Raw genomic sequence first — 26210 nt, forward strand, 5'->3', positions numbered from 1 at the left:
TAAAGTTACGTGAGATTATTCCCACTCCTTTTGTCTACAGTCTTATTTAGACTGTAAATTCTTCAGGCACTGCCAACCACCATGGCTCCTCATCACTACTACAGTAAAAATAAGAATCGTTTCCAAAATCAAATTACTAACCTTGTATAAGAAATATCCAAAACTTGCTCTAAAAACTGGCCAACTCCCCCTACTTTTAACTTTGAATTAAAGGAAAAGATTTTGGCAAATAAGTTATTGTTACCATCTGGTCACATTTCATGAATTTTAGACCATCTGGTTTTGGCTAAAGCTCCCAGATCTTAGATTCCTGTGCTGAGATCATGGAAGCTTCAGAATTTTATCCCAAATCTTTCCAGCTAAATTACCTTTTTGGAGCATCAGCAGGCTTCGCGACTGACAGATGGGTGGCAGTCTCTGTGGTAGACGGAAGCCTTTCTGCATTCAGTCCATAAGGAAAAAGAAGCACAAGAACATCTGTGGTTCCTCTTGGTTTCTCTCGTTTAAGAGATGTGCTACCATGTATTTGAGAACCACAAGTGACCTGTGTGTCCATCTCATGAGCTACAGCAATAGATTGCTCTGGAGGTGACTCAGAATATAATGCATAGCCATCGCATCCTCACAGAGAAAAATAATATTTGGAAACAGAGGTAAGCACACCTCACTACTGCAGTCAAATAACAAGGAGCATCTACAAATAGCTATGACTATTTAGCAACGGCTCTGTAGTTTGGAAAGTCTTGACAGGCTTAATGTATAACACCAATGCATAGTTCTTCAGCCATGAACATACAAAGACCAAGCAGAGAAGACTTTCATTCTGATATGCCTGTTTCTTCCTCCTGTCCCCATCTTGCCTTTTGTACTAAATGAAATTACTGGTACAAAGATGGAGGTAGCACCAGCAAATGCCACTTTATACAGGACTTAACTAACCTTATTCAGTTACTTTAAGCTACTTAAATCAGCTCTCTTACCGTAGCAGAAAGGAGACTCTGGTCATGTCATTTACCTCCCCTGACCCCGTGAAAGACCCAGTTCGCATTTGACTCCTAGAGAATAATTTATAACGATGCATTTTCTTTCCAAACGTATATAATGAGTTAGTTTTTACCTGAGTCTTCCATCCTCTGCTGCAGCTCCTCCTGGTATAATCTTAGTAATGAATATCCCAGGATCATCCCCAATGTGAGGGTTATCTGTTCCTCCAGCAATACTGAACCCCAGGCCAGAATTCCCCTGAAAAAATAAAAAAAGTAAATGCTAGATAAGAAATAAAAAATGTAAATGCAGATGCTAGATTTCTACAGAATTTATTTGTATTGCAAAGTATCCTTGCTTCTTAAAGGAAGCACTTTATTTGGCAACACCATACATGAAGGTGGGTGACTCAGTCAGAAAAAACTAATTGTCAGTTAAAGAACAGAGGCTGCAAACACAAAGATTTCCCAGAGTTAATGGCAGAGTTAATGGATGCTCCTACAGAAACAGGATTTGACCTAAATTTAATTGTTTTCAAAAGCAGTCACATAAATTAGCATCTGAACTCCAATATGAATTTATCCAAGTCAGTGAGAGCTAGAGGCTAAAAACACTTCAGAGCTTTGAAAAAACACTTTAAAAACCACAGCCATTTATAAACAGAAACAGTGAATAACATTTAGCTCTGAAGTATTTTAGTACACCATTTTCTGTTGAAAAGCGATCATTGCTCAGATTCACATGCTTTAAAAAAACCAAATCCACAAAACAAGATTATTTCTTTCATCTTACTGATTTGCTAGAATGAAATATTTGAAAGACACATTATGAGGGTCTACTCAAATAATCATACTGTTGCTTTTACTACTTGTGAGAATATCATGAAAGATAAATAGGCATGTACACACACACAAACACTTGCAAATTAAGTCACTGTTTTTTACATACAATTCAAACCCATAATTCTAACCCTTTTTCGGAAGTATATATTTGTTATTACACTTTTCTGTATAAATTAACATTATTTTTTGCAAGGGATTCTTTCTTATTTGTAGAAAGGTAGATGCGGGTTTAAGACTCCTCTATCTATAGGGAGGTCTTAAAATTCAATGCAATACTCGATCCTTTAAGTGTCTCTCATCCCAAAGTATTTTATAATTAGATATTTAGGTTTATCACAGTGATACAACACTATTGATATTGCAGAATATGTACACTACTGCAAATGAAATATGTTCAGGGCACTAAAAATACTTTTCTCTTATTTCATCAACTTCTCAGATTATTGGGAGTGTGTTTCCTTCACTGCTTCTTGTGGACAGGTGTCCAGTTCAGTCCCAATGAGAAGACTTACTAATAAAAATGGCACCTCTAATTTTTTTTTTTTTTTAATTTAAATCTCATTTCTGTGTTTTTGAACTGTACTGCAATTAGTAGGTCAGGCATGCAATGCATTTTGTGTGCGAAAGCCTGCATGTTGCCTGCCTGCAGCATGTCAAATTCTCAATTCTGTTATCAGTATTCTACATTCACAAGCGATCGAGTTCTCATTACTCAAGAGATGTACAGGCAATCTGCAGCTCTGCTATCAGCATATAATTGTGAATAAATTTTCAGTACTGAACTAATTTATAATCCAAGGAGAAGGATTTAGGACTACACATATCTTAATGCTTCTCAGCTAGCTGCAATGTGAAAAACGTTATAATACTGAAACACTCTGTATACATTTTCTGTAGAGTTAATAAACATCTCCAGGCCAGCATTATAAATCTTTGATTTAATCTCCCTTTCATCATTAGGATCATCTCAGATTCAGGTTATTTTCCCAATATTTTAACAGATGCCTACTTATACAGTGCACACTACACCAACATGCACTCCAAAAACACTTCAAGACTATTTACCTGTAAGTTTTTCTATATATCATATTATTAACCAAGCTAATCTTCCAACACATAAAAATGAAAAAATGTATACTTATACACACTTCAGGAAGCCTGAAACAAAAGCATTAAAGCACTACTAAAACCAAGGACAAATTTCTAGAAAGCTTGAGTAAGTAATACTTGATTTTCAAGGGAAAAAAAAAACACCTAAAAAAATTAAAATAAAATTGTTGGGTTTATTCTTAACTCCAAAGAGATTTAAAAAAATATGCAATAACCTGTGTTTCTGAATAGGGCTGGATTTCCAAATTCCCAAAACCTACTTTTAATAGGGAAAGAGGAAGAGCAGGGTAGGAAGGAGAAATCTGGACATAAGTTTTAGTTGGTTAGGGAACACAAATAGCTATATCATAATACAAAAGCGTGCCTGAAGAGCTTTAAAAACCATCAAAGCTTGCCTGTTATGTGGGGTGTACTTAGCTGTTACAGTTCTTCACATAAAGTTCATTAGATTTCTTAGCAGGAAATAATTTCTGAAAAGGTTTCACACTTTCCCTGTACTCTTTTCCTCCTACCATACTTTTTTCCATTAACTTTTTAGAGCTAAAAAGTATTGCAATGCTGACTGTAAGCAGTGATGTGGTAAAACTGCTAGACTTCTCAGGAGAATCAGTGCTAGCCCTTGACATTTATCCATAAATGTGCATCTGTTATACTGCAAGACTATTCCGATTCTGCTCCTTAGGAATAACCTTTTAAAAGAACAGGGCAGCACTCCTCACTGGCACTTTTGTATCCAGAATATTTCAAGCAATTATTCTGGCTGCAGTCCTTGACTTGATCAACAGGATCTACAAGCTGTCACACACTAGCTGCCTCAGCAGCTAGGTATATCCCTGCAAGGCTTTCCTGCACCAGAAACTGCACTGCAAAACCCAAGAGCAATTACACAATTTTTTTCACTGTGGTTCTTGAAGCGTCTGCATTGGCTACATGGAAAAATCTTCTGTCTGTACTTCAGCGCATGGCCAACAAGGCTAACAACATGGCTACCATCATTCATGGGTAACTGGCCTTTTAAGAGCCTTGGGTTGAAAAATAATGCAATAGGAACATTCTGGTTAAAAGCTACTCTATTTCAGTTCTGAGTAGCAATACTGATGTACAGATCTCTCCTCTCCCCTTATGCTCCAGTGTGCAGGTTCACATGGTTGTTAGATTAAAAACTCATTGCAGCTGACAAGCTGTAACTCTAAGTTCCAATTAAGTACTGTCTACTAGCACAACACTTCCTGAACCTTTCTTCAAGGGTTAGCTCCCCACCCTTTACTTTTTGCATCTCCTTTGTCCCCATCCCAGAAAAAAAGTGTGTGTTAATTATCTTCACAGCTTTTCTTGGCATATCTCTGTCTCCCTGTCATTTCATGTTAACCAATGAAAACATCTGCCTTCCCTCAGCCTAAAACAACAGCTGAACCATCACTCAGCCACTGCTTTTTCCAAGGTGGAACATTCACGCTTTCTCTCATGCTGACTCTCATGTTTGGGAGTGGTTCCCCATAAATATCTGTCAAGTTAATTCACTGCCCTCTTTCTATTCCAAGCCTTACTTCTCTTGGATGCTTACAAAGCAAGTTAACAATGAGCTCAGAGGCCTGGTGACAATGCAGATAAATGCTTAATAAGAACTAATAGCAGCTGATACAGAGGAGAAGAGGTGTAAAGCAACAGAAGTTGTCTTCCTTTGGGATACTCCATTGATACTTTTTAACTGAGATTCGTATTTAGGCCTAAATATGCTTGCCTGCTTTGTTTCAGGATTCTTCAGTAGAAGAGATTTACCCCAAAATCCCGAAACATTTGTAGGGGACAAAAAGCTCTGAACAAGTCTCAGACCTACTAACTTTAATGACACAGCTCAAACATCATTATTTGCATGTCCAAATATTTTATGTTGAATTCATATTAGCTAAATTATCTTTTGACCTAAATCTTGCCATCTCTTTGTCCAAGTACTCAATTGCTACTACTATAAAACCCTCATATAATTAGTTACTGACTATACAGGGAAGATTTGCATGAAATTACTCAGCAATAGATGTATGAATGTATTTTTTTAATTGTTAGTTTAGTTTCTTACTAGCTTCCCCACCTTTTATTGCAAGGCCTCAGTCATGCACACAGACAGCCTGACAAAAACCTTAGCATAGTACAACATGCCCAGTTAGCTTAAAAAAATGTTGCCTCAGTTTCCTCCTATTCATGCTGGATATCTCATGCTTCTCAGGGACTTACCATCAAGCTCAAATTTCTCTCTTGACTCAGCTTTATTTTTCAAACAGAGAAACTTAGGTCAAACTACCAAATCAAAATCATTTCTCCCAGTGCAGCCCCAGAGGCCTCCCTCCTGTTCTCCTCTGAAGGGAAGGTCAGTACTTCTTCTTAAGGTTTACTACACAAGCCTGCCTCCTTTATGCCTTTCTCAGACGGGGCTTTGCACCTCCACGAGGATCACCTGAGTTCTTTATCGCTCAGCCTGAGCAGGGAAGAGGCCTGGCCATAATTCTTCTGGCCCTGGAGGGGCAGGCAACCTCCAACACAGACAGTATCACTTCCGATGACTGGTGTTACACCTTCTGCCAACACTGAAACACAACACTTAGGGTCAGAATAAGATGATGGATGATTCACATGCCAGGGAAAGAAAATAAAAGTTGCGAGTTCTGGCCAGTTTGAATCTCTTCCCTCAAGACTTGTTATACTGCCAACATAAATATCACAAAAATAAAGTAAGAATCCCCACCAGGTAATGGTTTTGGGTAGCCAGAAGGCCATCCTTCTTACTTAGACTTCCATCTTGCATTCTTCTCCTTTTACACACCACTATGAGCAGCCATATAACAGGCTGCATCTTCATAGGTTGCAACATTTTTATTGTGCCAGAGAGTGACCCTCAGAAGTCAGTGCTCTACACTGACTTCCGTGGAAACAGAGTTAAGTCGACATTAAGAATTTCTGAAGTTATTTTCCCATGACGTTACAGCTCTTCATGAATGATAGCCTTCCTTACATTTCTACAAATGATTTCCTCCTTATTGTATCTCATTTTTTTCTTGTTTTCTGCTCAAGAGCTGCATTTTGTTTCAGAGCAGATTTTGATTACAAATGATGTAAACTCATTCAGTCTTTAACAAAATCACAGAATATAAGCCAAAGAAGCAAAAATGAGATCAGAAATGCACATCAAGGGCAGACCCTTGAGTTTTTCCCTATATAAGGGGCAAGTGATTTCTATTTGACCACACTAAATAAGCATACCACAATCACACAGAAGTTGTTTTCCATTTTAATTTCTCTTTTTTTTTCATTCTAATCAATAAGATGACAGCAGAACCCAGTGTTTGACACCAGCTTCACACAGAGTCTTTTTGAATGACTTAATTACTTCAGTGCTCCTAAAAGAATTTCTGATAATCTTCTGAAGTGACATGATTTTGAAGCTCTCTGGCATTTAAGTTAGAAAAAAAATAGACATGAATTGCACAGAATTCACTTAACTATTGCTGCAACCTCACCCTCTCATGGCAGCGTACCAGGAAGCCTGTTTCACAGAATCCATCAGTCAGCAAAAAGTCCAAGACAGAATGAGGATTGTTTCCAGAGGTTGAAAGCTGTTTCAGGTGACAACACATACGCCCACAGTCTCTATTACTGAAATGATCCTTGTGTTTATATTTTTTTTTACTTAAAGGTTTAAGGGAGCCATTTTGCTTAGCTGTTAAGGAATACAAGTTAGTGTTAGTAAAACTGTAATGTGCTGAACTATGCAAATAATAAATAAATAGTAGTATGTAAACAAAAGAATTGACATAAGTCAAGCCTACAATGCTTGACCGGTTTCAAGGGTTTTGTCCAAGAACATCAAGTTTCCATCATATAAGATTGTTTTCCTGCTTCACAGTAAATTTAAATCCAAACGCAGTATCACAGAAATGTATGATAACTCTTCCATTAGGCCCTAAGAAATGCTGCTTATCAGAAAATACAAGGGAAGTTAGGAGTCCTCACAGCATATATGTTTGTGGATGAAGCATTCAAGTCCATTAATGAGATCACGTAAAAGAGAATCAAAATTCCTGACCCTCACTGCCTTTGTGAGCTCAAACTTGCTGCTTGGGGAAGAGAGAAGAAAGGGAGAGGGCAGTAATAATACATCTGCAAAGTGCTTCAAACTCTTGAACAAAAGTGATAGGGAAAAAATGGTTAATTGGATAATAAATAACTTAAAATGTGATTTGTAATCTTGCAATAATTCTGTTCCCCTACAAAATTTTGAGACTTTAAAAAAAAAATTTCTCTTGCCAAACCACGTGTTTGTAAGAAGCAGAATTTTATGTATTAAATAAAGCACAAACAGAAAACATTGCCTATGTTTTTTATTCCTAATAGTTTACCTAAAATACTTATAATTTTATCTCAAGATGTTTGTTTGTTTTGGTTTTGTTGTTTGGTTGGTTGGTTGGTTGGGGTTTTTTTGTCTTTTTTTCCTGTAGGCTTCTTACATCTTCTCTGGTGTTCACAGCCAAATTTGTGGAATGCTTTTCTCTCTCACATCTTTTACAGATGGCTTTAAAGTATGAACTGCTGCCTAAATTTGCAGTTTTTGTCAGAACAAGTTTAGTCAAGAGAAAGCTCACAGAATGATAGCTGACTCATTCCTAAATACATGCTATATATTTTTTTCTGTCTTCCTCTATTACAACTTTCAGACACACTATCAACTTTGTTACTTGATACTCCTTAAAAAGTTGTCTGTTGAATTTTACAATGGGAATTATCCTTCAGCTTTTTAAGAGCACTAATGATCTGTAAGTTCAGTAAATCCTAACCTTTCTTTAATCTAAGCAATGCTGGTTTTCTCTTGTTTATGCAAAATTTCAAAATGCTTTAATACAAAGGTAAGTTATATCTTCTGAAGTCAGTCTAGACTTGGTATGCATTTGACAGAATTTCAGAATTTGACATATATGCATCAAAATCCTAAAGCTTTTCAGCTTGGGCTGCTACAGGCAGGGCACTTTCTCACCCTGTGTAAGTAATGCACACTTTTCTGATGGTGGTGTTGGCTTAGGAATTCTGCTGGTTTTGTTAAAAAGGAGATTTACTTGTTTTTACTTTTCAAGTTTTCTAATGCAGCACCTTCCTGTAAGTAAATGTTGCTGTGAGGAAATGCTAATTCATAAACTACTGTTGAGTTTATTGCAGATTGTGGAAAAACATGTCCCTTGCTTTAACTATGAAACATACTCTGAGACACATAATTTGGAACTTGCCTTTTTTATACATTTTAGTAAGTTTTGTTAATCACTCTGTATTCATTTTTAATTTTTACAATTCTGCTTAAGTGAAGTCATACTTCTGGAACCTTATAAAAAGTAAAATATGAAAGCAATACTTGTTTTCTACAGATATTCAAAACAGTTTGACTGGAATACTCAGCAAATTTTTGTTATGTCCAAAATTAATCTCTCACAGGATACCTTTTTAATAACAAAAATGGTTTTACAGAACAGTAGTCCCTGAGTCCTGGCTAAGGCTGCTACCAGCTTTGCTCCCTTTAGGGTTATTCCCTCAGGATACTTCCGTTTCAGATGAAAAAACTCAGCACCTTCTCTCATGAGAGAAAAAAAATAACACCTCCTTCCACAAACCACATTCATCCTTGTTCTACGATATTAGGTTTCTCCAAGAACTACTCAACAGCATGAGAAAGTGAAAGCTGAGAATGAGTCAAGCTTAGAAAACTGTAGGGAATTAATTTCTTTGGCAAGAGACAGGGGAAAAAAAACCACTAAGAGCTGTGGGGTAAGAAGAGTGAATCAAGTAACATAGTCTACAAATGAGACAAATGATTGAAAACTCCGACTGTAATTGGCAGTCATGGGAGGATTAGATACAGACCAGGATTTGCTGCTGCTCTGAAATAGTCCTTGACAGGCTTTCTCTTTTTCTTTGTGCTAAAGCAGGTAAGATTACTTAGTTTGGCACCTAAGATGGTTATATGGAGGGAATACCTCTAGGTATACCAAGCCCAAGAAGAGGATGATAATCTGAGATTGCTGGAAAGATCAGTGAGTACTAACTACCTCTGCAGACTTTGTTCAATAATATTTTTCTCCACAAAGTACTTCTCACCTAAAAAATACAACTCTCCTTTATTCACCTGACAATGAAGCAATACAGAATTTTTTCTACCTTTCACTCTGCCATGCTTAGTTTAATGGCACATATATAGTGGGGGTGTTTTACCCATCACTCAGCAATGCCCAGCTCAGCAGCACACAGCCACGTTGCAAACAACATCTTAACAAGTTAATGCCTCATCCCACTGAAATGAACAGGTGATTTTATAATGTGCAAACCACTTCCATCTAATTCAGGATTTTGACAGAAAATGTTTGTTAAACCCACCTACTCAAGACTCTAAGATCTTTAAGACAAGACAGTATTCTGCTTTGCAATTCTTTCACAATCTGGTGTTTATATTAGCATTGGTTTTATATTCTGAAGAGAGAGTGATACATGCTAAATAACCAAACCGTTTCCTGCCGTATGTGGTTCTTTGGCCATCTCCCACTCTGATACTAGACCTTTATAAACCTGCCACATCTAATCCTGTCTTGAGACTTAAATCATTCCTGCAATGTTTTCAGGTATTTGCACGTGCCATACGATACTGTACGTCTACTGTGTTTTATCCAAAGCTCAAGTTTCCAAAGCCTAAACATCAAAGCCACATTTCTGTCTCATTCAGAGAACAAGGACATTTACATACTTATCAGAGTGCTGTTGAACTCTTTTGTACTTTCAAATCTACCCAAGAGTAACATAATTCATGAAATTCTCACTTCTCCCACGTATGCTGGCACACTCCCCAGAGTCAGAGTTTTGAGACTCCATAGTTATTTTATGCTCCATATGGCACAGATTTTCATCTCTCACGGTGCCATTTGTTGTTTTCAAGCCCCTTATCAGGTTCAGCACATTCATTACAAAACCACAATACACACAATACAACTGCTTTGACTACAACTTTTCGTATGCTTACTCTCCCTTGTTATCTGTAGAGGGCTATTGTTCTCTCAGCTCTGCCCAGATGAAGTACAGCACTCAAGAAGGAGATTTTTAAGAAAGATCCAATGGATTTGGCTTTTCATAATACCTGTGAAATCTACAACGCTGTAAACCAGCAAATCTAGACAAGGAATGAAACCACTACCAAAGTGAAGTAATCTCTTGAAAAAATGCTAGCGTGTCCTCTGCCTGTACACAGATTGATGCAAAAGGACAGATGTGAACTCTCTTCAGGTTTGGTTTTCACTATTGCATCTCTATTAAGCTCACATTAACAGCTTCTGAGCTGTGACAAATATGTATGCCTACTTTTTTCTTCAACATGTTTCCCATTCTGCTTCAGTCTTATCTGTAGGGATAGTCTTTCCCAGCACCATGGGAGCATCATGGCCTTGTCTGGTCTGCCTCATACAGAAAAGTTAGGCAAAATACGTCCTCTTTTAGTTAGCAACATACAATGAAAGCAAACAAATGCACAGAAAACACAGTCTGATGAGTAGCTGAAAAGCAGTATGGGAGAAAACTAAATACCCAAAATGTTTCATCAAAACACAGATGTATGTTCTTTGGAGGTGGGAAATGCTGGTTCTGGGGAGTGGAAGGTTTCACTTCACTTGAAAAAAATCTTTTGTTGTCCTATTGAGTCACTCCAGGCTAGCACTAGACTTCTCATCAGCCAGACCCTGAGAGCTTTCTGAACTCCCAGGACTATACAATCAAAAGTGAAAAAATCAGATCAAAGAAAGGAAAGCACCCACTAAGTGATAACAGTAACAAGACATAAGGGGGGTGGGGAAGAATAGGAGTAAGAGTAAAACACCAACAGGAATTGAAAGTGTAGCAAAGTTTGTTCAAGAGACAGGCTACTTTTAAAACTTTGACATGATCATCACGGAAGCTTTCACAATGCAATTATCTGCAAAAACTGAGGAAATTAAGAGATATTTAAATGTAACTCTATGACAGAAGCAGACAGTCACATTCTGTACAAGGACTTAGGGAACAGAAACCTGATTTTACTGAAGCTATGGAAACCAACAGGGTTTCACCACACACTGCCAGCGATTAAAAGGAAAGAAGAAAACTCCTACTGATGACTTCAGTTCCTTTCTAAAGGATGACACCTCTCATCCCTTTCTGCTGATAATTCAGGGCTATGAAAACCCCAATGGGTATCTTGAGACTATGTGGAAACTCCTTGGTTAAACCAGTTTGTAGCTCTAAGTCTTTGTGTTGAAAAACTGCTGCATGCCTAAATGGGTTTATTTGGACAGATCGCACGATCACTAGCATTGCTTTGTAAAGCACTTAGGGGAATTTGAGACTCCTTGACTTTTAAAGGTGCTGGAATAAACCCAAGTTCTAAGCTATTGTCTAAGCTATTGTTCTTTTCCATTTGACTGTCATATTCACAGATATGAAATGAGTATATTTAGTTGTTCTCATCTTGTGATTTATTTTTTAGCATATTTTTAACATATTATAGCCCAACAATTTCTTGGGTTATATTTCTTTACTGAAATACATATATGGTTAGTCATTTAGATTAAAATTCTGGAATGTTTATGTCCATTATAAGATTCTGATAATCTTTTCTTTCCAACTCTTATTCAATCTTACATCAAAGGAAATGCTTGAGTAAAACTCTTAATTTGCCTTCTTATTCAAAATCATGATCTTCGGGGCATGTAATCTGGAAGAAAAAGCTAAACTATTAATGAACTAAAAGGCCCTTAAGGCTTTCAAGTTCAAGCACAAATCCTAAAGGCAAATGACTGAATATTCTTGCTATTGCATCACTTACCTTGCCATCATTGCACTACTCTAGTGGCTAAGCACACAGAGCTTAGCATTACCTTCCCTTTTAATCCACATTAAAGCAAGCTTTTGAAAGACTTTCTTATTTTGATAACACTTAAGACTTTTCTTTTAGGCCCCATAATGCTCAACTATAGATTCAGCTGAGAAGAAACACAAAGGATAAATAACATAAAATGCAATTCATTCCGCTTTGTTTTTCACAGATACACATCTAAATCTCATCATTTTTTCCAGCTTTGTGCTGACCTTATTTTATTGTAACATTTCATTTCAGTGTCCATTTTGTTTCTTATTCTTAGCAAACCTGACTGGCTATGACCCTGAACAATCTGACATAGCTTCAAAGCTGTCTGTCTCTGAGCAGGAGCTTGGACTAGATGACCTCCACAAATTCCTTCCAAACTGAATTATTCTCTGCTTCGATGAAATACCAGTGTCACAAATAGAAAACAAGTTTTCAAAATCCGCTGCCAGCCTAGAAATAGTGCAGTCACTAACAACTTCTTTTCTAAATTTTATCTTAACAATTACATTATATTTAAACATTTTGTGTGGATATATCCCTAGAAAAATTTATTTTCCAAGATTTGTACCTGTACATTCTTAAGTGCAGAGGCTTTCTTGATGTGGTCTCTATAAAAGTCAGATGAGACTCATGGCTAAAACTGTACCTTGAATAACTTTCACACAGTTCTTTGAAACTAAACAAATTAATTTTGTCACATGAGAAATGCAAAGTTCCTTTACATTAGAAAAATCAATTTTACAGGTGTCCTTTGGGAGGAAGAAGGGAAGAGGAATCTTTAACCAGGTATCTGTTTCCCAAACTTGGCTAAAAACATTCCCTAGGCGATATTTTCCTGCCCTTCTAGAAATCAGTTGAGATAAGTTTCACTGTTCCTTTACTTACATCAACATTTGTAAAACGTTTGGTATTGTGCTGAATACAGTATGCACATATATAAATAAATACACAGAACACTGTGCAACAGAACTAGACTACCATTCCCAACAATATTCATATAATAACATATAATACCAGATATTACTTTTTGTTCAAAATTCAAAGGAATTCTAAATTCCCATGTCCTACTTCAGGTATGTGTCATGGTAATGAATCATATTAAAAATTTCTAGGATAAGTTAATAACAATTTTCAAGTTTAGTAACATTATTTTAAAGGTGGCTGTCAGTGATTCATTGGCAGAGAATAATGGTCTTGTGATTCATGGAAAAAGAAAATCCTCTCCTTCTCAGCTGTACAGATGCCACTTTTGCCTTTTTGGAGGCGGTAGGAAGACAGGCTGGGGAACAGAAAGAGTCTAAGGCAAGATTCCTACCAGATGAACAGTAGTTAGACTAGAAGTTGACCAATGTACACTTTTTAAGAAGAAAAGCAAAAGCCAACAAAGACATTTTCACTTGATCTCAGACTCTCTATGGAAAGATCACAGCCTGAGATGCCTCTGGGTCACAACACAGATGCTCCACAGAGAGATAAGCCTATTTAAGTATAGTAATAAGTTTGATGAGCGGAATTTTCAGAAGAATCAAGCTATTCCTATTGATGTCTGATAGAATTACCACCTATTTCAAAAGAAACAGCCAGGCTACAAGTAAATGCTTTTGAAAATCCAATCGTATCTGAATCCAATTCTATCTGAATTCCTTAACATTTCAGGTCTAGTTTTCTTAGTATTAGCAGTAGCTTTTCGATCACTAAAGACGTTTTTTGGTTGATTCCTTTTTGAAGTAGCCACTCTCAGAAATAAAGCTGAAATTCCTGTCACTGGTAGCATGAAAAAACATGAGTCTACTTCTACTGTTTTTGAAATGTATTCCACATTCACCCCACCAGACAGTAAACTAACAATGCAAAATAAAACCTGGAAGAAATAGTCCTTCAGAAAGGGAAAAGGACTCTGTGTCTATACTTCAACAATACAAATGGATTTGAAATTTTACTTATAAAATAGTCACAGAAAAATAAGCAGTATGCTCCTGATACTACGGCCTCCTACACTAACTTTACTTTTCAACAGTATTGGATAAATTCAGAGAAGGAAGCAATTTCAGTAGAAAGGAAAATTATTACTAACTCAAAATTTGCAAGTACCCCAGCAGTGAACCTTTCCCTCTCTGTTTGTGTCCTGAACATGCATATTAACTATTGCCATTTCAAGACTTTTTAATTCCCATACCCTCCTCCTAAAGGAGAGAGAATTCTCACACCCCCTTCAGAGCTAAGGAATTGTAGTGGGTTTTGAAGCCGGGCATTACTCTACTGACATCCTAAAATCCTCATGAGTAACAACCCTACCTTCAGAGCTAAGGAATTGTAGTGGGTTTTGAAGCCGGGCATTACTCTACTGACATCCTAAAATCCTCATGAGTAACAACCCTAAAATCCTGCTATATAACATCAGCAGAATATATTGAGCTGTAAGAACGAGAAAAGATAAACATATCTTTTTAGATGATTGTATATTTTTGTACAAAATTTGTACACCCATTTTACCCATTTTTTTAAACATGTTCAGTAGAACATCTTCAATTAGGCTAGGCATGCTACATACCCTCCCTATATACTGTATAGAAAGAGATGCTTCTGCATTGCAATTCATCAACATGCAAATTAGTGCAAGTCAAAATGTTTCACATACATTTATCAGTTGCAATCAACCTTCATTTAATAGTTTCTTAGTCCTGGCATGCAATTTATGCTCTAAAATGAGAGAGAAATTTGAGGTAAGAAAGGGTGTTAAAAAGTAAGAAAGAGAGGAATGAGATCAGAATAACCAGCAGGTCGTTGATGAGGAACTCATCTGTGCTGCAAAACCTGAACCAAACTGCTGTTCTGGAACAGGCACCACTGGGGTTTACATTTCAAAGGAGTGCCTTAATCACCAGGCACACTATCTCTGATCTAATGAATATATAATTGTATATTCAAAGTGGAACAGGTCCAACAGGAGAAAGACACACCTCAGCAAAGCTAGGCATTCATCACGGACAAATCCCTGTTACAGATCAGGCAGAGGAGGCATGTCAATCCCATTTTCCCACACCCTGCGTAAGTGTTTTTATGATGATTGTGAATCCTTTTCCTTTCGCTTTACATATTTCCCCCAAGAAAACTTGTGAAAGATAATAAATTTCTGCCAGAGTGCTGTGGAGGTAAAAAAAAAAACCAAAATGATGCCTCAAAAAAGTTTGTAGCATAACATTTCACATCCAGCTCTCACCCTGCCATCAGTGATATATAGCCAAAGGTAGAAACAATTAGGAGAGACCATGGCTGCTACCTTAGCTGCCTTTTCTCAAGATTCCTTCTGGAAATTCACTACAGAGATAGTAGGTATTGCCCCAAAATATTTAACACAAGGAACTGGTATTATTTGTATTACTACGTATTAAATATTTATTTTTCTCTTCTCAGATTTGTATAAAATCCTATTCAAAGCACAAGCACGGTCATTTTAAGCATTAAACATCTCCCCATTCCCATGATATGCATCAACTTAATCTAGAGTCACACACATATCGATGCATATACTTCTTCTACAGTGCATTGTCCTTATACTCTGTAAAATCCACACACTTCATTCTGCATCAGAATTTTAGTTTGCATGCCTAAGTATACTTGTATAAATTTGCTGCTAATAGTGGTAACATCCTTAAAAAAGCAAGGGGGTGACTGCATTTTCCAGCTGAAATAAGATTTCTCATTAAAATTCTATAGCTAGAAAAGAAATTACACATTGTCATTGCAATATAGTCTACTCATTAGCAAATGTATGTGAAAGGTAAAAATCCATCAAAGAAAAATTGTAAGTATCACATGGACTTAATTTCTAACATCTGTTGCGGTTTGTCATCATCTCCAAAGTTATCCAGGAAAAAAAAAAAAGGATCCATGCAAACGTTAAAGAAAGACATTTGTTATTAAGAAACTAGAGGGATACAGATAAGCGTAATCAAAAGAATCTCTCCACTGAACAGCACTTGGGAGGTACTGTCACAGATTGTAATATAAGAACTGGCCAAAACATCCATGCTCTTGTTTTATGCCAAAGCTGACACCCTAGGAAGGATTTAGATTCTGAATAAAAGCAACAATCAGTGAGTTAACAAACAGCTTTTAAACAGACAAATGAAATGGCTATTAAAGGCTGGTCTTAAGGGAAAAGAACTTAAAGATATTTGTTTTCTCAGTGATCAGATGTGGTGGGATACATGAACAGGAAAAGAGGGGATGGCTGTTTTATGTGTATCAACCCATTTCAATGCCTGCCTCAGCTTTCTCTATACAGCAATGTCACTGCTTTAACAACATCTGAAATGATACATAGTTTTGGTGTACATCAAGTACACACAAGCTTTCATTAAAGTACAATAAAATCCTTCATTTCTGGCAAAGTTTTTTCCTATGATGAGAAATTTGGAAATGGGGTGGGGGGGAGTGGGACATATCCTGACCCTTTTTTCTTGATTCTTTTTAAGTATAAATTCAGGTGGGACATTTGGCAATACAGCTAGTAACAACTTACAGAATCCTGATGCATATGAATCTCCCCCAGATCTCTCCCTCCTGCAGTCACTTGCATGAGTAAGGATTTATAAGGTTTAAAAGCATTCTCTCCTACAAGGTGGAGATAGCACAAGAGGACAAAAGCACACAACGATGGGCAAGTATTAGCCTGTCCCCTCCACCTATTCAGGATTTAGAAACATGTCATGGGCTTTGCCTATTCTGAATTATTACAACTATATGCATCAGTACAGAGCCAATAATAAATGTCAATGCATTTAATGATTTAACTCTTTCAAGCCACAGAAATATAAATCTAGAAAAAGAAATTATTTTATAATTATGTAGTTATACAAAGAGAGTAAATTTCAATTCTGATTACGAATGCAGTTCAGTGACACAGAAACATTGTAGTTACTCAATGTTGAATTAATTCACAAAAATACTAATATTCCACAATGTGTTTCATTACAATGAATTTAACAAGTGGCTACAAGGAAGTTCTCTGTAGAGTTCAAAATATGCTATCAAAACAACAAATGTAAAAACAATAAGAGGATTTGGAATAAGACAAACTTCTGAAGCTTTTGACAGTGAATTAAAAGTTTTGCATGCAACTCTACTAGACAAGGTTTGAACTTGAGCCTCAAGGAATTGCTAGATCTGTGCCAAAAGCTGCAACATGATACTGAGATTTGAGAGATATAATTTTACACGTAAATCAACATTACAGTAGACAAATTGAATGCTTGAACACTCAGGTAAAAAAAATTTGATTTGACCCTTTCTAACAAGCCTGATTTTACAAATGCTATGTCTTTGAGCCTACACCACCACCACATGTGCCAACACCAAAGACAGAATGGACATGTTTGGCATCACTGCCCACCCTCTGTTCTCCCAAAGTGCTCAATATTAATTTTGAGACAAGATGCTTACAGAGCTTTGTTTCATTTAGATCCAAACGTTTCTGCAAAAACCATTTAAAATTATTTTTAAAAAGTTATTTTCCAGTCAAATTTAACGATAATGAACAAAGAGCACTTTGGTAAAACTGAGCAAACACATGTAACTAACACACTCACTTCACTAAGAAATGCCTTTGTAAAACTTACTGACTTACAAGAAGTAATTAATCTTTTCCCACTCTTACCCTGCTATCCACAATGATGCCTAATTATTAGGATTTTTTTTTTTTGAAACTGCAGCACAAAGATGAAAGTCATTATGACAGTTAACAAAAACATTTTCCTTTCAACAAAGTAGCACGGCATACACAGAGTAGCAAGTCAGACTGCTTCGTTAGAAGCATTTAGACAACACAGCCAGTAAATCAAGAAAATTTCAAATCTAAACTTAAGTTTGTTCTGCATTATCGGTGAATGCATATTTGTGTGTGAGTCATCCACAGAGAGTGAACCTACAGCACAGACAGAACAAGTGCTACGAATACCAAATTTCAAAGTGTACAGTGTTTATCCACCATCTGTCGTTCAAGATTTCCATAACTATATTTCATAAAACTTTTCAAATTTAAACTCACTGTGTCAACTTATGAAATAATATAAAAGGGGACACTTGTTTTCATTTAGTTTCACTGCAAACTTCTCCAAACAGGGCATTGAATTGAAAGGGGGATTATTTTTTGGGGGAGCAAATAAAAATATGAGCACATGGAAACATGATTAGACCCCTAATTATCTCAAAGAAAAATACCCCAGTGAACGTACAAGATTTCCTCCAGGTTTCATGTCAAGCTCAGTCACTAAAAACAGATAAAAAGAATGGCCCTCTTTCTCAGCTTTGCCCAGTATAAAAAATTAAATTCATCTCTATTTAAAGTTGTCACAAAATAGACTCCCTATTGAAAAATAAGAAATTAATTTAAACTAGTTGTACTGGTTCAGCATTAATGGTATGTTTCCAAAAACCCTCTCCCTTGCCCACCCGCTGAAGATCCAGTAAGCCAGCTTTTCAAAGGAGCCAGTCTGCAATGTATAAGCTCATGAGAATGCTTAAATCATTAACAGTGTTTCCTGGTGGAAATGTGGCCAGGGAATACTGTACCGCAAAAAGCAACAGACAAGTATTTTCAGGGATATAGCACCTTCCACAGCTGTGGCCAAATCTTCAGTGAAACTGTTTAAAGGTATTCCAACTTCAGGAATGAATCCTGTACTTATTTACTCCACATATACTTCTTCTGTAAAGAATAATCATATTGATTTTCCACAGGTAAAAAAAATTCTGGATCAGGCTCCTACATTGAATATCATCTTTCACATACATGGTATCCTACTCTACTCTCTCAGCAGGACAAATTCAAGATCAGTTAGTATTGATCTACTAGTAGGGTACAGTTAGTATTCAGCTCTGTTTCCCTTTCTTTAATAAGGTCTTCACAAAATTTTTTACCTTCTCCCCAGTGATTAGAAAGACTATTGTGTTGACTTAACCAGGCCATTCTTCCTCATCATGCCTGCAACTATTTTATTTTTTTCTTTATAGTAGAGTAATTGACTCCTGCATAACAGCTCTAACACTAAAAATCAGAAGATTAGTTCATCTGAGCTTGCTCCTGTTACATTTATTCTCAGAACACTTTCACAGATTATTTTCTAGTCTTTTTTCCTATAGAGGGTGTCTTTTTCTCATTTTATTTAGAAACTAAAATTTCATTTTGCTTTGCCTTCCTTCAGCTCTTTTTTCAATATCTGAATTCTTACAGAAATCTTATCTGACAACTTATAGAAGTAACTTAGCACTTTAGATTTGAGTTTTGTGCTTTGTCCTTTAAGTAATACTTAGAAAGACATTCTGTTTTCATGGGGTTCTTTTTGCATTAGCATTGGTGCAGTTACCCTACAGTTAAAACACATATTCCTGTGAAGGAGTGAATCAGTCTTCTGACCAAGTAACCCAAGAAAACAGAAAGATGATTTTCCTCTTAAGGTTTAGAAAACTCATAGTGACTATAATAAAAGTGTAAGGCAGTCTTTCTTCTAGATGGTACAGCTGACACCAGAATGCATCATACGCAACTATGACTGTTCAATGTGAGCTTACCTTTTCAGAAAACTTTCCCCTTTGCTCAGCTTCTTTGCAACAGAAGGGAGAGCAGCTTTTAGAGGCTATCCAACGGACTCTCCCTGATGGAGGATTGCTGATGGGATACGATATATCACCACATTCTCTGGCTCTCTTCTCCCAGGACTGCTATTTTTCCCATTATAGGATTTTTCCCTTATCCAAAATACTGGGTCACATTCTGCTTTCACAGCTAAAAAGCAGGTTGTGAGATCTATTGCTATCTCTTATGAGTTTTTCCAGCACAGGGTGGAGAAACCAACAGGAGTGCTGGAGCAGCAGTGAGGAATAGCAGAAGGTACCTGAGGTACAAGACGATTGCCTTCACTAAAAGGACACTGGTGTGGGAACAGTGCCCCAGGCTCACATCACAGTGCTATAGTGAAACCAGGATGATTAATAGCTCTTAACAAGGTCCAAATGTTGTTCATATCCCATTGGTGTGCCACCAGCAGCAGTGCAGCCACTCAGTCCTAATGCAATCTTGCCCATTGCTAAAGTAAACCTAGGTATTAACGATTTCTGCAAAGTAAATTAATTTGTTCCATATCTCCTTGCAACACTTGTCTACTCCCTGTTTAGTCTTGCTCTTTGCTTAACCTCTGTAGTATCACTATTTCAATTCTTTGACCTTATGATTCTTTCTTTCTTCATATTTCCTTTAAAAAAACAATACAAACATATTTTTCTGCTTTCTTGAGTATTTTTCAGCATTTCATTACCATATTTTCCTTTTCTCTTACTCTCTAGTATGTCCTGTGATTACTCTTTTTTGGGTTTCTTATTTTGTCTGATATTGTCTTTAATGTACTCAAGCTTTCTTGTAGTGTCAAAATAGTGTAAGAAACTGCATTCCCTGTATAATTAAATCTAACAGAAATCTAAGGGAATCTAACACCACGTCTAGTTAATCAGCACTTGAAACACTGCTAAGTAAACTAGAATCTAAGAAAAAAGCTAAGTTTTAGAGTTTTAGGTTTAATAAATATTCAATGAACATATCTATATGTCTTTTTACTTTGGACATCTACTGGTTACACTGCCTTATACAAACATACACTTAAAACCATATCCATAAAATTCCCCAAGAGAGAATTCTTATTCTTTCCTGCCAAGGGAATTTTTTCCCCAAAGTAGGTCACATTCTGAATATCAGATGCTGCACAAGGCTGAACTGATTAGATGATGTAAAGAGGGACAAAGAGGACATTTATGAACACACAGGCACACTAGCAGAGAGAAAGCGAACTTGTAAGAAGCCTGAGGAAGTCTTTGGGGAGCTGAATAAAGCAAATAAGAAGGTAAGAGTGGACAGAAGGCAGCGAGGAGATCATGCCTCTTGATGAGAGAAAAGGATGAAGAATGTAATTCTCACTGCTAGAAGGATTCGTAGTGGTTTTTCTTTGGAGGAAAAAGCAAGCCTCAGAGTAGCCAGACCACAAAACCCCACTTCTATTTGAGGCTTCTGGGTGATGCTATGAGCATTAACATTTATAACATGATAGTCATTAATAAGTGGTAACCTGGTGTAACAACAGACAAGGCAAGAAATATCCTCCTCTGGAAACCACACTACCTTTACTTATCCAAGCTGATCCTTAAACAGCAGGGACATATTGACAAAGAAAACCTGAAGCAATCCTGAAAACGTGCTGATATTGCCTTTGCTTCTGTGTCTTTCACCAAAGGACGAACATAGTAACTTGACATCATCATCACCATTTAAATCACATGAAATAAAACAAACTGGGGAGAGAGGGACAGTATAAGAGAGAGAGAGAAGAAAAAAAAACGCAGCATTTACTTTCTGTTTGATGCCTAGGTATGAGATGGGAAGAGACAGAAAAATTCTGTCTACAGGAGTTCAGCAATTCTTAGGAAACAGTTGAAATTTGAAGAAAGAACTGTGTAGTATTCTTACCACTGGCTGGAGTCAAAACCATCTTTTGAGCTATTATATATACAGAATAGCTGATGATAATGAGATAATAAACAGAGATGAATATAAAGAATACTTTTTTTTTTTTTTAACTTTACTAGGATGGCATTAGGCTATCAGTAACAGAAAACCCTCCTGACAAGATTCAACAAAAATTAGAATTGATAAAATTTGAAACATATGGTCAAGGAGAGATGCTACTATCTACGCAAATTGCTCTCAGGTCAAATCAGCAGAAAAAATGTTTCTGATCTAACAGAATGGCAAACATAATTAATTTAAAATATTTTTGTAGGAGGTATCATAGATAGTTTCACAAAAAAATTCCCCTTGGAAAACTCTTTTTTACAAAAGCATCTTGGAGATCTCTCGTAAAAGTGCACAGAGAGATACGGTCTTGTCTTTCTCAACTTGTTACATCAGGAGCTCCTTTTTTGTTTGAACCATTACTCAACAGAAATGGGTGAAACTTAGGAACTCAGTTGGCAAATGAGAGAACGCATACAATAAAACCTGTAAATACTTGTCTGTATAAAAATGACTTGGAATGTATTTATATAACAAAATAAACATATAATTAAATGCCAGCCAAACTCATTTGCCCCTGAAGCCATCATTAATTTCATGTAACTTAATACACTTGCTGCTGCATGTTTACCAATGTTTTCAGAATTTCATAAAATATGCATGATCTGGCGTTGCTAATTGGCAAGTGAAAGCCTTTTCTTTCATCACTTATTGACTACATTCTTCTCCTGAACTGATTCTAATTAAGGGAGGCCTTAGCATTGTACTTCCATGAACTGTACTGTAGCCCTGAGGTAAAACCGTTGTGTATGGGTAATTTTGTTACTGTCTTTTCTGTTTCATAGTGGTCCCAGTTTTGTTGCTGCACATACGTTTCTTACTGTTTTAATTATAGTTTTTATCATACATTGCAACAAGTACTAGAAGTCATGAATCATGAACAATATGGATATGCTCAAACTGCCCCCTAAGCATAGAAAGGCTCAGGGTCCCTGCACCCTTATTGGCTAAATTCAGGTTCTTGCAGCCTTCCATGATGTCCATCTGTATGTCCTGTTTTCCTTTATTTTGTAACATCACAGCATGGAAGGGGTCTTTGGGGAAGGAAAGGGAAAGTTTATGCAGCTGAGACGCAACCAGACATACTTGGGAGCTTTCCCGCCTACCCTAATTTAAATGTAGCTTATTCTGTTAAGTGCTGTGCAAACACAGATTCCAAACAACCTAAAAGTTTACAATCTAAGTGTAAGAAGATGCATAGAATACTGGTGGTACAAACAAACAGATGGGCGAACACAAGGAACCAGTGAGACGTGCCGTTCAGCAAGTGATGCCAAAGAGGAAGCTGGAAGAGCACAATGACGCAGCTCTGTTTTGGTAGAAGTGGTGAAAAGAGCTGTCAGTAATTTCCAGGATAATTGACTTGTTCTTATTAATACGTAACACCAGGTTTTAGGTAATTTCTTCACAAACATCCTCTCCTCACGGAAGTTGTATCTTGCATGAAAACATGCAGAATGAAATACTCACACTGCATAAATCAGCAGATGTGAGCTTTAACTCTTGTCCCTGTCCTCCCCACTATCTTTTCCAGCCTTGCCTGGTGCACAGTGAGCAACCCGGGCTCTGACACTGCTGTGGCCCCACAGTAGTGCTCTGCACTGAGCTGTGTGTTAAAACTGTATAACTTCATATTGTTAACAGAGCTATAAGGATCTATAGATCTATAGGAAGCTCCAAATTTGTCATTTTGCAATATCTGAATTCTGACATGTGATTACCCATCTGCTTGGAATTAGAAAAAAAAAAAAAAGGGGAAAAAAAATCAAATAAGATTGACCAAAAAGCTCTATGCACCAGACAGTGAATTATAAATTAAATTAAATTAAATGCTACTCACATGAAGTAGAATTTTTAAATGAACTGAAGAGAATGAGAACTAAGGAAAACTACCCTACTCCCACTAGAATTAGATGTGTTTCCAACTACTTGAATAAAATTCTGGGCATACAGAAGGTTTCCATTATTTTTAGCATTGGAGATGGTAGTGATGAGTGATACAATGCATGGAAGAAGAATTTTGTTTTGTCCTTATGGACAAGAAAGAAAACAGCAATGGGATAAAAATTTCACCTCTGGCAAAAATAAGCCAGGTCAAGGACAAATCATTGACACAGAGTGCACAGTGAGAGATATGAAATATGCCTCAGAAATAAGAAGTATGTAGTTATAGAAGCACAATTGAAACTATTAGTTTCCTATTTGCCTTTTCAGGAGAGAATGATCAATGGCAAAGATGGATTAGATCCCTTGCTCTCATTCCAGGTAAGAACTGGAGAGAAATTAAGTAGATTCTTTGATTGTAGCTAAACTTACACAAATTAAAAGTAGAAAGAAAAATAAATCATGTTTCTGTCCATCCAGTGAAAGCATCTGAATGAAGAAACATGCCCTTTTGATGATCTCCTCCTCTATACTTGGCAAGGGACATTTGTTTTCATTATTTGATAAAGCTACTTCAGGGATAAATTTCCCTCTTCTCAAGTCCATTAATAACTATTTAGAAAATAACATGAACAGAAAAGCCCAAATCTAGTACCTGCATGCCATGAAGAAAACTAGTTAAATCAGAGCTGTCGTATCTTTTTCAACTTAAGAAACAATAGCAGAATCAGAACAAAAGTGCAACAGTAGTGAAATGCTGCAAAACTACAGTCACCTGTAGCTCCGTGAAATCTAGTCAACTATATTTAAATGAATCCAGTGTTAAGAGGGTTCCTGGACTTTTTTATTTCAGGTGCCCCAAGCCTGTCAGTGTTTAAAAGGCATTTGGACAATGCCCTTAATAACATGCTTTAACTTGGTCTGCCCTGAATTGGTGAGGCAGTTGGACTAGATGATCATTGTAGGTCCCTGCCAACTGAAATAGTCTGCTCTGTTCTATTCTGTTCTGTTTATCAGTTGTATTGTTCTAACTCCAGGAACACTAGTCACAAAGCAGAATTTGATTATCCTAGCCCTTTACAAACACAGAACAAGACGACACTTTCAAGGTGCTGAGAGTAGCATAATATAATTTTGGGAAACATGTACAGCTACAGTTTGATACACCTACGCTGCCTTGCAGCATGGTCCTGAGCTGGTGGGGGCGTGTTAACCACAACACTCAGAAATAGCCCTCATGCACCACAAGCTCGCTCCTCTCCTTACTTCCACACTAGTGGCAAATTATATTGCCTCATCATTCAGTTGTGCTGTATGGGCAAGGGCAGCTGAAGTATAAATGCACAATCCAGCCGCCTGCTCAGGTGACAGAGAGCACGACTGTGGTTCCACATAGCCTGAGGAGGAATGTAGAGGATGCTTTAATGCATCTAGAGCAGGTGTAGATTCAAAATCACAATCTAGCCCTGGAGCACCAATTTACTATATGACGCATTCTGCATGCAAATGAGGATTTAATCTGTCCTGTTTATCTGTCTAGATAGGTTTTAAAATCAGGAATCTTACAGCGTTGTCTATGAGCATATTCCTCAGAATCACAGGAAAAGAGGTCTTGTGTTTCTGAGTTGAGCCCTGTGGCTACTGCAGACAACTGTATAAAGTAATCCCTTTCATAAACTGGTTAAGCTCTGCTTCAAAAATTATTGTTACTGGAAGTCAGTGTTAGGAGGGATGCTTAGTGGCTTTAAAGGTTAGTAACTTTATTCAATTTTCAGCCTACATTTATACATGGCCAATTCAGAGTCATTTGTTATTCTGTCAACAATTTCCTTTTATCTACCTAATTATCTTCCCTCTCTGGTTTTTACCCTCAAATGCATTTACAGATGGCAATCATCTCTCCTCTCAGCCTTTGCTTTTCTGGACTTAATGGGACAAGTTTTTAGACTCTTCTCAGAAACCAGCCTATTACCTACACTATTCTAGTAGCCATTTCCTGAACCTATCTTCATTTAAATTCATTTTGTTCAACACAGGAAATCAGGCACAAATGCAACATTCCAATATACCTAATGATACTTTGGCACATAGCTTTAATATCTTTTCATATGTAGAGGAAGTATCTCCTTTGATCTGCTAGGCCTGCATATCTATCTTTTTCAGTTGTCTTTTTTTACAATTACTTAACATTAGTTTACTTATGCAACACTACTTCATGAAAATCTTTTTCACCTCTGTCAGCTAATGAGCTCTAGTTATATAGCATATGTTCTTGTCCTTAGTTACAGGTACTTTACATACCACTTGGTATGATTAAATTTAATTACCTCTCTTTTACATCAGTTCTTGAGGTTACTCACTGATCACTTTAGGATACTTACATCCTCCCCATACTGAAAACTCTTCCCAATGCTGTGGCATCAGGTAATTTCACTAACATACAGAATATGTCAAGTAGAAACATTTTGTGCTAAGATCATTACTAAACAGAATGCATCTCAAGAACCATCCTAGAGGACTCATCTAATAATCTTCCAACCTGCCAGTTACCTCTTCAGAGCAATCCCTGCCATCTCCCATAAACACAGGTACTATCTATTTCACAGCTTTTTTACTAATCCCCACATTCTCCAGCATAATGCTTACTATGTTTAAGTCAAGAAAGGGAACACAGTTTTGCTTTTCCTAGGAAGTTACAAAGAAGCTATCAAACTAGTTTGGTACAATCTAGCTTTGCTAAATTGTGTTGAATTTTGTCAAATTTTCCATCTATTTCCATGACCTAAATATGAAAGAATATTCAAAGCTGTTCTAAGTTTAGCATGCTATTTAGCTGAAACTATGGGTTACAGCA

The 26210-nt window shown here is 36.8% G+C and overlaps 1 protein-coding gene across 21 annotated transcripts in view; it reads right to left on the reverse strand.

The window, feature by feature from the left end:
* DLG2 (discs large MAGUK scaffold protein 2) overlaps positions 1-26210 on the reverse strand; it is a 1061109-nt gene that overhangs the window by 357771 nt on the left and 677128 nt on the right. For all 21 annotated transcript variants that reach the window (XM_087758910.1, XM_087758908.1, XM_087758909.1 and 18 more), the window contains one exon: positions 1118-1242. In XM_087758910.1, the coding sequence (XP_087615036.1) occupies positions 1118-1242 (125 nt within the window). The remainder of the gene's footprint in view (positions 1-1117; positions 1243-26210) is intronic.

This window comes from Nipponia nippon, unplaced genomic scaffold, assembly GCF_047370975.1.
Source record: "Nipponia nippon isolate SJK-2023a ecotype South Korea unplaced genomic scaffold, ASM4737097v1 scaffold_2, whole genome shotgun sequence".
In the NCBI taxonomy this organism is placed as follows: domain Eukaryota; kingdom Metazoa; phylum Chordata; class Aves; order Pelecaniformes; family Threskiornithidae; genus Nipponia; species Nipponia nippon.